Below are 16,740 nucleotides of genomic sequence, written 5' to 3'. Positions count from 1 at the left end.
ATTTGTCTAGCCCTGAGCATATTAAATTAAAATTGCTTCCACAAGGTACCTCCTATTTTTGTCAAAGTAACATTTGTTTCTAATCATGTTGAAAGCCCTGATTTTTATGTTTGATGTTGTTACATTCAAGGATTCTCATATAAATGAAAATTTTCTTTGTACTGTCATTAAAAGAGAAATGTACTTTGAAATTCCTAACAATAGCTTTTATTTTAACTGAATCAGACTAAGTATTATCCATGATGCAATACTGAATGTTTTATGAAGTATTGGATACTGATATCTACTGTGTGATATCACTAATTTTCGTGAGGGTTCAACTTTCAATGTTTTTGTGGTATGAAGAGATGAGACCCACAAATTTATATCTCCTAGGAAATGTGAAAATTTCATGCTTCCAAATCCCCTCAGACCAGTAATTTCTAAAACCATGAATTTGACTCCATGAAAATAAGTGTTTTTACTGTTGGTTATTATTTATATTTAAAAAAAAATAATTTCAGAACAATGAATGGCCAGGTCCAAAAATCAGAGCCCGACCCAGATGCCATCAAAATGTTTGTTGGTCAAATTCCAAGGTCGATGGATGAAAATGATCTCCGCAAAATGTTTGAAGAGTTTGGTGCAGTGTATCAGCTAAACGTTCTCCGTGACAAAGCCACAGGACAAAGTAAAGGTCAGTAACTCTGTAGTAATGTAAAGTAAGGGTAGATAACTCTGTAATAACCAATCGAGTTAACTATTGTGAGCTCTGAAAGTATGTCACTTACTCTAAATAATAATAATTTACTACAAACCAGTTTGTGGTTTGTTTCATTCACATTCAAGCTTTAATCAGAAACTATCTGGCTCCCATTAAAAATACTTGAGTGTGTCTTGCCATAAACAAATGTTCATAAAGGGAAATAATTCAAGGGGTCCAGCCTAAATTCCTTTGCAAAGGCGTATTTTTCTTTGCAACCGAAAAAATGGCGGATACGAAGCGGAGAAGAAAACAAGGTCAGTAACTTTCATGTAATTTTAGGAACTATAATCATTAATTTTGATAAATGAATGTTACGTTTCGGTGCGCCTATCCATCCTTTCCAGTGGGAAAACTAAGCTAAAGAGATTTACTTTAAGATGAAAAAATTATTGAAGAAAAACCATAGACATGTCTCTATTGTTTGTCGCATTCATAACCAATCATCGGTTATTTGTAACATACTGCACAGTTCAAAGCTGTAAAAATTACATATATTTGTAAATTTTCCGGTCAAATATTAGAAAAACACAATTTCCATTCACACAAAGCCAGTTTTAGAAATTTAATCCACAATTTACGACTTTAAGATTAAAATTACTTTGCAAAGTCGATATTAGGACATGTTTACTTTGCAACTCTGTGATTCAGAACATTGGTCGTTATATTGAAAAGGCCTCTTCGCCAAAATTACAGGCAGCAATATAGTGTTTGCAATCAAATTGTATACATACTTTTCACGATGAAAATTACCTGTCACCCAGCATGATATAAGTGGTGTGTACACAGTAAATCCTATGATTCTAATTGGGGAGGGTGTATTTTTTGTTAGTTTCTCCCTACCTCTGATACACTTTTTTTTTAAATTTTTTTTCTCTCTCTAGAGACTGATCCTTTCATACGCTCAAACCTGAGGTTGTAAATAAGGAAAAAAATTCTGGACAAGGGCATATGCAAGTTCCAAAGAGTATTTAGACTGTTTGCGATCGGATGGATTATGGTCGATGGATCTAAAATTCTATCATCGTTGAAAGTGGGGACATTGGAAAGGGAACTGTATAGGGTGTAGAAAATCACATATATTTCTTGCAATGTAACTCATGAATTACTGAAATTCAATTTTTATAATAATAATTTATTTTTACGATGAAAATTGTCATATAGTGATATACATTTCAAGATGATGACAATTTTATAACTGTCATTCTCTTTCATCATCTTAAAGTATTCGTACACAAGTATTGCATGTATTGAATGTTTCTTGTCGATATAAACTGTGAACCCGAATAAAAGTTTTGACAGTTGAATCTGTACAATTTGCATACATGTATTTGAATATGGACATTTGTTTTAAAAATAAAATCATTGAAATTTGTCATAGGTTCGTAATATAAAATGGGTCTTAGACACGTCATTTATACTTATATACATATTAGGTAACTAGAATGAACTTAGTATTTTAGCATAGGATATGTTCGGCGAAATTTAAACATGTACGTGTATCAAGACAGAATTTAAACATTTGGTGACTGAGAAAAAGATCACTCTGTATTAACTTTCTGGAAATGGTTTTTAATTTTTTTTTTAAAATTTTTAGTAGAATTCTTTTGGAACCCCCCCCCCCCACCCCCCCAACGAACAGATAGGCTTTGCATCAAATATTATTTGCTCATGGTAAAAAACAACAAAATTAAAATTTCTCCAATTTTTATTTCGTAAATAAAGACAATGTTTTCTAAAAAATAACAATGATATTCAAAAGTCAATCCCATTGCAATGTTTTCAAAAAAGGGGGGATTCCAAATGAAAATTTACCTTGTTAAACTACATCAAAAAATATCCTTAGACACCCCCCCCCCCTCCCCCCAACGCAGTACGGACCCGAAAGCATGATTCCATAAGAGATTAAAAAATGCTATGCGATGATATCATTGGAAAAAATATTTCAAGAAATATATTGCATTAAACCCTTCATATGACGATTAATTAAAGAATATTTCACATTTTGGATTTAATGTACTTGATTATCTTACACAATCTTGATGATTTCAATCTGTTCACGATAGTTTTTTTTTTTTATTCTTTGGATTTTTACAAGTTCCTGGCGATGCTGTTGTATTTAGATTTCACTTTAGAAGGAGGTGGGAAGAGTTTTGTGGCATACATTCTGTTTTCGCGGTACTTAATAAGACCTTTATTATAAAAATTATTTTTTTTTTAATACAAATCACACTTTTCATTGGTTCGGAAAGACTTCCCATAATGATTACATGAATACAGTCCTGCTGCGTCTATTGGTATTGTTGAAGAAAATATTTGCTGGTAATAATCTTCCTGCATTTGATGCAGTGCTCTTTCCTGAAATAGATAAATCTGACCGGTTATGAAAACAGTTTTGAAGGAAGCAATACCTTGAAACTTACGTACTGATTAAATCCAAATTTATCAGATTGTATTTTTCGTTTTTGTAATCGTTGTGATGGTGAATTTCTGTATTATTTATACAGCAAAGTGATTTGCACAGGAAAAACAAGCCCTGAACCGCAATTTGCAAATGAAATATTTCCTATACTACCTTTATTTTGGAATTTAGACAAAATTTTGTCATTTTGTCACAGAAAGTCATGTTTGAATAAGGAGTCTTGATGTAATATATGAGATAAGTTTCTCTTATTTTCCATTCAACATGTACTCTGTTGTAAAAGACAGTATTTACCCTCATATGATGACACACGTATTCAATCCGTGTCTGCAAGGCATGTCGTTTTATTTCAATAGAATTTTGGTATGTAAGTCGTGGGTATCCAAAAGTATCCCTCCAAAAGACAAATAAATGCTTCACCGAAACGACATATTTTGATACCGAATTAAATGCGCAAATAACTAAAAATTTCGTGATGTTTACTGGCCTTCTTTCCAGTCTCCGCTTCGACTCCGCCATTTTCTCTGTTGCAAAGAAAAATACGCCTTTGCAAAGGAATTTAGGCTGGACCCCTTGTAATTCTGCATGGTATAGAAAAAAGACTGAACTCATAGATTAACATAAAGATGTCCTAATGTTAAATGCTAATGAAGGGGGGGGGGTGAAAACTAGTGGAGATTTATTAAGAAACTTAATGTGTAGATAAAGAAAGAGAGGTCCTAATTAATTTTTATGTTAAGGAAGGGGAAAAATAATTTAGGGATGGAATTTGGTTTATTAACTGTACTTTGATAAATAAGAAAATCATATACAGTATACGATCGTAAATGAGGAGTCATTTCATTTTTTCACCATAAATTTCATTGAAAAACAAATTTTTATAATTATAAACTTATTTTGAGGACAGTTTTAGCCCTATTTCCATTTTTTTCACACTCATTGGCAATTTTGGAATGGTTTTCCTTAATTTTCTTTTCCCAAGATTCTAAGCAAAATATGATTCATTGATAATTCAATAGATTTTATAAAATCATGAAGTTAAAATTTCTGGCTTCAGAATGCTATGATTTCTTAACAAAAATTGTGCCTGTAAAATTTGCATTTAGTGTGATAGCCTCACAACACCTGCAGATAAAATTACTTTGAATTATGGGAAGAAAGTTCTAACAATTCTGCATTTATTTTATGATGTTATATTTATAAGAAATTATCTACAAAAACATTGCAATACTTTTTTCAATAGTCCATTTTTAATGACATATATAGCTGAAAAATATGATAAAATGACACCTCACTTTTGGGCTTTTGGGCATAAATTGTATATCACTGATTAATTAATGGGTAAATGTGTCTCAAATAGAGGCTGCATTTATATATATATATATATATATATATACATATATATATATATATATATATATATATATATATATAAAACGCACGGAAAATGTAATCAAATAGAGTGCATTTAATCTTACAATCTACAATTAGTAGAACTAGGGAGGTTGATCTCCAAACTACCAGGCGTAACTTGTTGCTAAAACTTGAATGTGCTCATTAGTACAATCACAAAGTTGAAAACTGTATATCATCTGTATATTGTGTGTTTTGTGGTAGAGAACAAAGACGGAGAAATTCCATTAGATAGAGAGGCCGATAGAACGGGGAGTTATTTCATTAATTTGATTGTATGACTTCATAAGACTGTCACTATATAGACTGATCGGAACAAAGCTCTGATGGGGCGCGTAAAACGAGGTTATCTACAATGTGCAAATTCTGCAGGATTACTGCATGCAAATCACCATTTAGCACAAACGCATGGCAGACCCAGACTCCTGATTAGGACTGAATGCGGGATTAATGTTGACTGGTTCGGTTCTCGCAGGAATTGACAAAGAGATTCTAGTCTTTGATACTGTGTTAACTTCTAAGCAGACTGGAGACTTCAGTAGAACAGAGAACTAAAGGCCTGCCAAGCATAGAAAGGGGTATCCATCAACTGTAGCTCCTGGCTGGGAGAGATATCAAAGGAAAAAGGGACTAGAGTAGTTAATCAGTTCTATAAATTTTATCACAAATAAATAAAGCTACTGTGTTTGTAATGGCTTACCACTGTGTAAACTGTAAACAAATCATTGCCGTCGTAAAAAATTTGGTTTGTAGAATTGAGAATATCAATCTATTAAAGCCTGCATATTGGTTGGAAAAATTATTTGATCTGTAAAAATATTGATAAATACACCCTACTTCTCTTCTGTAGATAACTGTCATCATTTAAATTATTTCATGATTTAGAGGGGAAAAAGAACAGGCAAATCAAAATCTTAGATCAACTCCCTGCTTTTGTTTAGAAAGCTCAACAAGTAGATTATCAGATTGATTTTCTAGTATATCAGATTAAAAAATCTAAAAAGTGGTGTAAAAAAGAAAAAAATCAAGTGAACTATATAAAGTGTGCAGTTTTTTTCAGCTCACCTCAACGAAGTTGGGGGAGCTTATGTAATACCCTCGGCGTCGGCGTCAGCGTCGCCAACGCCGTCCCAGGTTAAGGTTTTTGAAGCAGTTTTCTTTTCAAGTACTTCTATGGCCTGTATTAGTCAGAGATGCATGGAGGATGCTTCTAGTGTGTTTCATTGTACCAGTCAAGGTTTCAGATGCTGCAATTTTAGCTAAAGAATGACCAGGTTAATGTTTTTGGAGCAGGTTAAAGTTTTTGGAGCAGGTTAAAGTTTTTGGAGCAGGTCTCATTTCCAAGTAACTATAAGCCCTATATTGACCAAACTTGCATGGATGATACATCTAAAGATGCACACTACTAAACTTGCTTCGGATGCTGGATCTGACCTACATTTTCCGGATGAGTGACCAGGTTAAGGTTTTTGGAGCAGATCTCATTTCCAAGTAACTATAAGCCCTATATTGACCAAACTTGCATGGATGATACATCTAAAGATGCACACTACTAAACTTGCTTCGGATGCTGGATCTGACCTACATTTTCCGGATGAGTGACCAGTCAAAGTTTTTGGAGCAGATGTCATTTCCAAGTAACTATAAACCCTATGTTGACCAAACTTGCATGGATGATACATCTAAGGATGTACACTACTGGACTTGCTTCGGATGCTGGATCTGACCTACATTTTCCGGATGAGTAACCAGATTAAAATTTTTGGAGCAGATCTCATTTCCAAGTAACCATAGGGCCTATCTGATCAAAACTTGCATGGATGATGCATCAAGGGACGAACAATCTCAAAACTTGCTTTGGATGCGTGGATTTGACTTACATTTTCTGGATGAGTGACTAGTTTTAAGTTTTCAGGTACGTCTATTACCAAGTAACTGCAAGCCCTATCAGACCAAAATTGCATAAATGTTGCATCTAGGGATGCACACTCCTAGATTATTAGTTTAGTGTGGGACTTTGCCTTACTTAAAGGCAACATTCGTTGAGGTGAGCTCTGTAATCTCTGATTACCTATGTTTTTCTTTGTTTCTCAATCATTTGTAATGCTGTACTTATCAGAAGCTGTGTATTGTCAGAGTCTGTTGAGTTGACTCTTTGAGGACATTCAAGTCAAACTTGTTTATGTTCACATTCAAGTGAAACTTGATCACATTCTCATCTGTAAAACATTGTAAAATAACTCTAAACAGATGTTTATGGCTGACACTTGTAGCATCAAGAAACACATTTTGTACACATGCTGTAATAAAAAAATGTTTTTCCCCTGTAAATGTTTTTATAAATTTGATGTTTACAGTTGATCATGCAACTTCAGAGAAGTTTCTGCCATTAATTGGCCTTTTAGCATATATCGGTGATTTTATGTATAACAAGGGCACAATTTGAAGTGACATTACATGCATTTGATGAAATCAAGCTAATTAATACTGAGAATTCATTTTTTTTTAGTTTATCATCCTGTGAATTGGATGTTAAGATGGGATAGCTACAGGCAAGATGTGTTTAACACTGAAGCCTGATCTAAAAACAATTGACATTGATTATCCTGTCAAAGGTAACCAGCCATATTGTTGTAGGACCATTCACTTTAAGTCAAGTGATACCAAATAAAATGTGTGCATTGAGATTAAAGCCTTCACTTTCTGTGTAGATAGAAAACCTGAGGCAGATTTCTCTGACGCTGAATGTTTGACACCTCACCGTGGCAACAGGATTCCAGCATCAGGTTGCTAAGGAAGTCGTGGACTTAAACAGTAATGTTCGATCTGACAGATTTTGTCAAGTCCACAGAAGAACTGTGAAGTTGGCATTTAAATAATGCGGGTCCTATTTGTCTCAAGTCATTCATTCAAAAGATTAATGTATTGTTCTTGTTTAATCTGTTCTTAGCGACAAAGTATGGCCGATTGCCTTCCTATTGACTTTGGAGTGTGAGATAGAAATACCCGTTATGTCACGGCTGACGGAAATCTGATCATTAAAGTATTGTAATTCTCTTCAGATCAAAACACCAAAGGTTATCAAGGAGATCAGCCATGATAACTATAGACAACGTCGCTACATAGATGTGTAATGAACTTTAATGTTCAATAGATCAGAATTCTATATAGTATCAGGAAATCAAAGCAAAATACCTAACACATACATAAATAACATATGTCGGACAATAAGATTGGAGATACAGGAGGAACCATTGTCAGGCTTTGTCTAGTGTCTGAAAATATAAAAAAAGATATTCTTCACATAGTCAGAAAACCAATGGGTGGGGGATGAATATAAAGATATACAGTCTATGTTTTTTCTAATTTTAAACTACAGGAAGATCATTGAAATAATGAGATTTTTTTGGTATAGCCACTACCTCTAGTACTGTTTTAGGGTTGGCTGTGATTTCACAAATTATGTCAGATTTAGAGTTAATGCAATAAAACATATGGAGAAATAGAATGTACATAAATTCCTTTAAAGTTTGTATATATTATTACCACAATATATGTTCTAGAAGTGGTTTTGAGGTAAACTTACTTGATATGATTTTAAAAAAATTAATTTGTTGCATATAAAAATGAACCAGTGTAATACTTTGCTACGAAAAAAAAACAGCTGGCCTTAACATGATTAATAGACAAAAGATTTAAAGTAAAAAAAAAAGGGGAAAAAATCATTCCCTAGCCCAAGGCCTACACATATTGATACTTGTAATTTCAGTGTTATTCAGATCTTGGTTTGTTACAGCCTTTGTTAATGAAGTCTTGAACTGATGATTTATGAGGTTTCTTTTGCATCTTGTGTCAAAGATGAATTAAAAAAAAAATTGCCTGATTTTTTTTTTGCTTCAAAGTTTTGTGTTCAAATTTGAGTTTTACACAACACTTGTAAGTTTTCTTTTGTATTTTACAGGTTGCTGTTTTGTCACATTTTACACAAGGAAAGCAGCACTAGATGCACAGAATGCATTACACAATATCAAAACAATGAGTGGGGTGAGTACCAGTTTATACAGAACCAGTCAATGCATTACACAATATCAAAACAATGAGTGGGGTGCGTACTAGTTTATACAGAACCAGTCAATGCTTTGCACAATATCAAAACGATGAGTGGGTTGAGTACTAGTTTATACAGAACCAGTCAATGCTTTACACAATATCAAAACAATGAGTGGGGTGAGTACTAGTTTATACAGAACCAGTCAATGCTTTACACAATATCAAAACAATGAGTGGGGTGAGTACTAGTTTATACAGAACCAGTCAATGCTTTACACAATAACAAAATGAGTGGGGTGAGTACTAGTTTATACAGAACCAGTCAATGCTTTACACATGTATAATAGTTTATGGTAAACCAACTTTTATTCGCGTGTGAAAAATATTCGCGAGTTTCGCAACCTACTTTAATGCGTGTAAATTAATCGCTGCGAACCATTTATTTTGCCTTGTATTTGTAGAAAATGTTTCCGCAGTTGCGAAAATTAATCGTCGCAGATTGATTTCAAACTGACGAATCGCAAATAAATGTTGACGCGAATAATAGTTGGTTTACAGTATATAGAAGCAGTCAAGTTACTTATTAAAATAGAAAATATGGTATTGATCGAGTCAGGGGGAAAAAAATGAAATTGAAATTATTTTGCTGTTTTTTTTTTTTCTTTTTGAATTTTAAATTTGAAAGGTTTTCAAAAAGAGATGTAGTCTGTTGCAAATCTGAAACCAAACCTAAAGAAAAAAAGGCAGCATTGATGAAATTGTCAAGACAAGATTAGTCTTGAAGATGCTCATGTTTGACATCTTATAATGTTAAAGAGATTCTAGTAATATAAAGTGTTTAAAAATAAGGTGATCTTCTTAATAATATTGAAAACAGCAGCGTAATCATTCAAAGTAGGAAAAAAACTATGATGATGAGGTATTGAAGTTACGTTTGGTTGCTGTGAGTATAAAGTTAATGATGGGGGAAATGGATGGAAAGAGCTTGTCACAACAGTGTTAATTGAAAACTCTTTCCTATAGAAGACTTGTCCTTCTATTGTTTAGGGCTGTTAATGTGCGACATTGAGAACCGAACACTCATTGAGAGGTTTTACCATCAGGGGACTTAGAGATGTCACTCTGTAGAAATTAGAGATATAGAGCCGTCAAACAGAATTATGATTTTGTCACCAGGAATTATTTTTACTGGAAAAATGAAGTGAAAATGTCTCATTTTTAAAGCAATAACATTTATTGCATTTATCAGCCTTGGGATTGTTCTGGAGAGGTTACGGATTAATTCGATGAAGACATTTATCTCACCCTCACGATTTCTACAGGAAAAACACAGATATTGATCACGTTGACGAGTAGAAAGCCTGCTGACATTTTCTCTGACTGTTGGTGGTACATTGGCTGTTAATGAGAGATTACATGGTCATTTTCTTAGGATGTTGTTAATCATATATCAATTTTACTCCCACATTATTTACACAGACTAGCCATATATCTGTTATAATGATGTTAAAGATAAATAAGGACAGCTTTAAGGAGCAAACCTTTTACAACTGCATTACTGAAAAAAAAACACTAAGCCATATTCACCCAAATAAACAACCTCAAAGCCATTACTTCAGTGACATAAACAATACCCAATATTTATCATGTTTATTGTCTCTAGGCATGGAAGGGAGTTAGGTGTCATGGTGGGTAGCTACTTTATAATTGACAGAGGTTAAGTTTCTGCATCTTTACTGAGTTGCATGGATTGAGGTTTTAACTGATTACTGATGTTGAATGAGTAAAATGAGGTTTCTACAGACTACTGGGACTGACTCAACTTCACAAGTCTGAGTGATCTGTAAGAACCACTTATCACTTGTCCAACTCAACTGATACTTATGTATGTTGGCCAACTTAATTGGTCCCCATGTGTTACCTACATGTAATATAATTGGTCCCCATGTGTTTGCCCAACTTAACTGGTCCCCATGTGTCACCCAACTTAACTGGTCCCCAAATTATTGCCCAACTTAACTGGTCCCTATATGTTTGCCCAAATTAAATGAGCCCCATGTGTTTACCCAACTTAACTGATCCCCAAATGTCACCTAATATAAATGGTCCCCATGTGTCACCCAACTAATTGGTCTCCATGTGTATGGACAGCCTAACTGATCACCACATGTCACCTAAATTAACCTGTCCACATGTGTCATCCATCTTAACTGGTCCCCATGCAACTTAACTGGTCCTCTGTTTGCTGAACTCAACTGGTTCCCATGAGTTGATCAGTGAAACTGACTCCCAGTGGCTGTTCTTCTTTATGAGTTAAGAAGCAGTGTTTCTCAGTAGAGGTAGTTGTCTGTCAATATTCTATGTTTATAAAAATATTCAGAAGATGGCTTGATTAACTGGACCTTCCATGCTTCTTTCTCAGATGTTTTATAGTCAATGTTATTGTTCTAAGCCAAATTGGACAAAAATGATCTAAGGAAGAAATCAATGGCAAATCGGAGTTAATCTGTCAGACCTGTCATATGCTAACACCGGCAAATTATTGGCTTGTTAGGCTGGGAACTCCATAGCAGTGTTATATGGTCTAATATATCTGACACTCACACATTCCTAGTCAATTTTATAGCTTTCTATGTTCTAGTAACTTAACATTGTCAAGACATTAATTTGTGTAGCTCTTATACATGACTTCAAAGTTTTGCTTTGATGATATAAATGTTTTTAAGAAACCTCACAATAAATGGTCATAGATTTACAGTAACATGTTCATGGATGAAAAAGAGTTATTAAGTTGTTCACCTCAAACTGAATAGACCAATCTTATCGATGGAACTCGTTTTTTGCGATGGATATTTCGAAATGATTGTTCTCTGGAGAAGAGTTTAATGTAGTTGGTGAGGTTAACTTTGGTGAATAGTTCAAAGTTTTAAGTAAAGAAAGTAGGTATTACAAATTGAAAACAAAGGGATGATTTAAGCAAAAATCTCCCTTCTGCTAGGAATGCCATCACAATATGATTATCCATTCCTGCAGTAGTAGTCACGGTAAACCATACATATAATGGAGCAGGAAGAATGCAGTTCCTCTACAAGTTGTTTTAGGTTTGGTAAATAGGTAATACACAGCTTCTGTTTGATATTGGATGATAGCCTCATTGTGACATGATGGGGATTCCTCAGTCAGTTTATATTATCGGGGAATCCATATTGACAGGAGTATATAGCATACTGTACTAGTCACTATGAATTACATAGGTATTCAGACAATTGGAATCTAGGTACATGTACTCATATCTGCAATTAGTGCAAGACAGACATTTTTTGGGCAATGCATTAATTGGGAAGAGTTTTCATTTTATTCCCTCAAATATCTTGGCTGTTAGAGGGTTGTACTAAATGAATTACAGTGTAAAGTGGTGGCATGCAGGATTGTAATTAGGAAATATCGCTTTTAAATAGAGGGGATTTGTAGTTTCATAATGGTGTTTTCTTTCTGCTAGGAAACAGGAGGACAGAAAATATGAAACAAATTTGTTTTGCAAATAAATCATACAGATGTTTACAATATGAATTTTGTTAGATTAATTATTCTATTTCCAAAGTTTAATAATAATGTGTATGATACATGTAATTTAATAATGATTTTTCTGGATTTATAATGAAAACAATAGGGGAAATATTTAAGTTTACACTAACTTGCACAGCTTGTTGTTAGCAAGTCAGAGAGACATCTCTCTAGATAATTCTCTATGTGGATGGAGTCCCACATTAGGACTGGTCAAATGTGATGCTTATCCCAACTTGTGGCATTCATTGTTGGAGGAAATCTTTAAGTTTTCCAGGGTGTGTTTCTTATATAAGGGGAATCCCATGATTCTAATAGAAAGAGAATCTCTTTTGAATGCGATCCTTCAAAATGAAGTCCTTGAACAAGTGTAGAGGGATTTCCATGATCCCAGGTGGAAGGACAGGTTCTGATTGGAGAGGAAATCCCTAGAATTGTAGTCAACATAGAGGACTGTACTGGGAGTGGTGCTAGAACTCTCTCAGGTTTAGAACCACCACATCTTTCCTATAGAGAGTTATTATTCCCTTCTGTCAATTTAGAGGGGATCCCCGATTTCTTGATAATAAACCCCAAATGAGGATATCCCCTTGCATTGGAATATCCCAGTAGAAAGAGGATCACCAAGGAATTTATTAATTATAGCAGAAACTCTCTGGAAATGACACCAAATGAGGGGGAATCCCAGTCGTTTAGTACCAGACAGGTTTGTAATGTAATGGGTGATTATCCTTTCCTTTCTATGGACATTAATTGTTGTGAATGATGATCAATAATACAGTAGATTGATTGCTGCTTTGCCTGACAAGCTGATGTAGATCACAATGTGGTCTTCATCCTTCACAAATCACTCGTGTTTTATTAAAGTTAATTATCACCTCGTTATGTCAGTCCCAGGTAGCAGGTTTTTCAGTTCAAACCAGTGTCATTGACTTAATGCTGTCTCTGTCTCTGAGTGCCTTAGGTTCAGCAAACAGAACAAGAATTTTAGATCTCAGCCAAATGGACAAAATGACCATGTATTCAAACAAATGGACCCAAAATTAAGTAACATTTAGTCAGTCCCTAATAAGCACTTCAGCAGATCCTGCATTAGTTCTCAAACAAAAAGAAATTCTGTAATCAAACAAAATGAAAATTCTCTTATTTAGAAATCAAACTGACCTTGAATGAGTTCTTAACCAGACTTTGAGTGAGTACTTCAATAGGCAGACTTGATTAAGTAAAACCCATCATTAACCTTGAATAAGTACTTAAATAGGCAGACTTTGAAAAGTACTTAAATAGACTTTGAATAAGTACTTAAACCTTAAGTGGATATTTAAACAGACCTTGAATGATTATTTTAATGGCAGACATTACGTAAGTACTTAAACTGGCAGACCTTGAATGAGTACTTATGACCTTGATTGAATACTTAAACAGACCTTGAATGATTTCTTAAATAGGCAGACCTTGAATAAGTACTTAAACAGGCAGAACTTAGATAGGCAGACCTTGAATAAGTACTTAAACAGGCAGATCTTGAATGAGTGCTTATGACCATGATTGAATACTTAAACAGACCTTGAATGAGTACTTATATAGGCAGACCTTGAATAAGTACTTAAACAGGCTGACCTTTCTATAGAGACTTTACCCAATGTCTTTTGAATTTGAACCACACTCAATCACTCTTAGAGTCACCTGCTTTTAGTAAATGTATGCTTTTAACAGAGTTAAATTTTGTCAACGTAGGAACATAAATCTGTGAAATATTAATTGAATGGAGTGAAAAAAAAGTAATTTCGCCTGTGAGTTTTAAGATCTGGGTTTACTGTATTTTACTATTTATGAGATAAAGATTTCATAAATGGTCATTTGGTGTTCAAAACCCAATATTTACATTTCTAAATATTTTTCTTTAAGATTTTTTGCAAATTAGAAGACTGTTCATTTTCTCATGAACTACCATGGATGAGCATGAATATATCCATTGTTACGTCATAATACCACACTCGATGTCAAAACTGTAGTGCAAACTGTTTTGCTTAAAAAAATGACAGTTGAATAGCGTAATTTGTGGCAACTCATCAGAAAAATAATTTAAATATAAGAAATGAATCTAATTTTTGAAAATCCATGAGGTACATGAACTACAACGCTTCACGTCGGCATATTTATCATGAAGCACTAACGCACTTCATGAAATATGCTGTCATGAAGCGTCGTAGTTCATGTCCTCATGAATCTTCAAAAATTAAATTCATTTCTTAAATATCTGTTCAAAGTTCTGTGAGGTCAAGGCTTTACATTAGGTAAAGGTTTTATGTTGGGTCAGAGTTTCATTTCAGATCGAGACTGTATTTTAGGTCAAGGTTATATGTGAGGCCAAGGCTTTATGTCAAGTCGAGGTCATAGTTCATTGCCAAGTAAGAAATGACTTAGTCTATTGCTGTGGACATTTTATTTTGGAAACAAATCTTGTTAAAGACAATTTTTAGCTCTGTCTGTAAAACCCATCATTGATTTTCACTCCTCTTTTGCAATATCTTTAGTTCAATAATTTTGGTTTAACTGATCATTAAGTGCATCATTATTTCAAGTGCGATATTTTGTTTTTCATTCTAGATGCACCATCCCATTCAGATGAAACCAGCAGACAGTGAGAAAAGGAATGGTACGTGTTGATCAGGGTTCTGTACAATGTCTGTTGTGTAAAAAATCATGTTTTATATAACTGTATTGTTATGATTCTCTACAGTGAGGTTTTTTTTTGTGTGTGTTAAATCACTCCATGTGGTCTGTAACTGACAGACTTCCTATCTGTACACCTGCCTCATGTAAACAACAACAAATCTGGTAGTATCCATTGTCAAATCCAATAAAATCAGTCTGGCTGTCAATACCATTACAACATACCTAACCACCTACAGATCTGGGAGAGGGGGACTGACTCAAAGCAACAACAAAAAATTATACAGTATCATTAAAATCAATAAAATCAGTCTAGCTATCAATTCCGTTACAACTGTACCTAACCATGAACAGACCATTGGTGGGTGGGTGGGTGGGGGGCTGCCTCGGGGGGGGGGGGGGGGGGGGGGGGCTACCTCAATTAAAACAACAACAAAACATTTCACAGTATCCAGTCAAAAATCAGTCGGGTGATTTATTCCACTGTACTTATAACCACACACAGGTCTGGGTTCTGGGGATATAGTAATTTACAATGTAAGATGGTGGCCTTAATTATTGATGATAGATCACCATTTATCAATCATGGAAACAAATTAAATTCAACACACCTTTCTATCAAAACTTTAAGTAGGATATCTGTTACACACAGCTGTCAATTTGTGTTTATTACTAAGAGAATGATAAATAAATAATAAACATGTGGGAAAATGTCCATGTTTTCCCTTCAAACTTGGAAAAAAAAGATTTCACAAAGGAAAGGTTCAGATAAAAGGCAGATCTCAGATCCATATTGGTAACCAACATGCATATTTTAAAGCCTGTTCCTAATTAAGACCACAGAGAGAATTTACTTAGCAGAAAATTTCATATAGTAGACAAAAGCAGATAACCGGTAACTTGATTGTACATACAAAATCTTTGGTGAGCATTCATGAGAAGATTTCTTAAGACATCAGTTGACTGCATTTAAGGCACCAAAGTAATAAATAATTTACATAATTACTCATTTGTTCATAATCAACAAGTATTGGTTCCTGTACAGTCCAACCTTGATAAATCAAACACAGTGGGGCTGTCAGGGAGATATAGATTTTCAAACACAGTGGGGCTGTCAGGGAGATATTTATAGATTCTGTTCAGTGAAATTCTTGTTTTTAACCTGCAACAATAATTGAGATGATCCATAGTTGTGAAGGGAGATTTATCAATACCTACTCATTAGTGATATGAGATTTAAGCAATTAATAAGTGGTTTTTGATTTTAAGTAAAATTATTTGTCAAGGTCAGCTTTAAATTCATTTTCAGACCATTTTTCTATATATTAAGTATGTGTCTTGCATATACTGTATTTGCGTTTATTAAGACTAGAGCATTGGTGCATATATATATTTTACAATAAATATGTCAAATTACTTGTTCTTTTGTTTGTAGAGGAAAGGAAATTATTTGTCGGGATGATTTCCAAGAAGTGCTCGGAGAGTGATGTTAAAATGATGTTTGCTCCGTTTGGTTCAATAGAGGACTGCACGATATTGAGGGATCAGAACGGACAGAGTCGAGGTTATCTATTTATAGTAACAGTCTAGAGTGGGCTCTCATAATGTACACTAAGTGTATAAGATACATGGTAGAGTTTAATTTATTATATAGATACTGTATACAGGGAAATTTTCACCCTCGTTTTATTTTTGCCCCTTTCACCCTACTCACAGGTGGGCGAATTTAAAATGGGGAGAATTCAAAGAACACAGCATAATTTTTTAAACAGAACTGTAACTGGTCGAATTAAAATGGGGCAAAATTAAACGCAAGTGTGAAAGGGGGAAAATAACATGGGGCAGATTTATCCCTGTATACAGTACCCTCTGC

At 34.2% G+C, this 16,740-nt stretch overlaps 1 protein-coding gene across 7 annotated transcripts in view; it reads left to right on the top strand.

Moving 5' to 3' along the window:
- LOC133185173 (CUGBP Elav-like family member 2) overlaps positions 1-16,740 on the top strand; it is a 43,821-nt gene that overhangs the window by 4,857 nt on the left and 22,224 nt on the right. For 5 of the 7 annotated variants that reach the window (XM_061320229.1, XM_061320234.1, XM_061320232.1 and 2 more), the window contains exons 2-5: positions 504-676; positions 8,539-8,621; positions 14,802-14,850; positions 16,303-16,431. In XM_061320229.1, coding sequence (XP_061176213.1) covers positions 504-676; positions 8,539-8,621; positions 14,802-14,850; positions 16,303-16,431 — 434 coding nt within the window. Of the gene's footprint in view, positions 1-503; positions 677-8,538; positions 8,622-8,655; positions 8,683-8,844; positions 8,866-14,801; positions 14,851-16,302; positions 16,432-16,740 lie in introns of those variants that run through there. The other 2 variants (XM_061320235.1, XM_061320236.1) reach the window with 2 other exon arrangements.

This window comes from Saccostrea echinata, unplaced genomic scaffold (genome assembly GCF_033153115.1).
Source record: "Saccostrea echinata isolate AGI-Se365-2 ecotype Australia unplaced genomic scaffold, CSIRO_AGI_Sech_v1 ptg000012l, whole genome shotgun sequence".
In the NCBI taxonomy this organism is placed as follows: domain Eukaryota; kingdom Metazoa; phylum Mollusca; class Bivalvia; order Ostreida; family Ostreidae; genus Saccostrea; species Saccostrea echinata.
The sequence above is the reverse complement of the archived record's forward strand: the minus strand, read 5'-3'. Positions and strand labels throughout refer to the sequence as shown.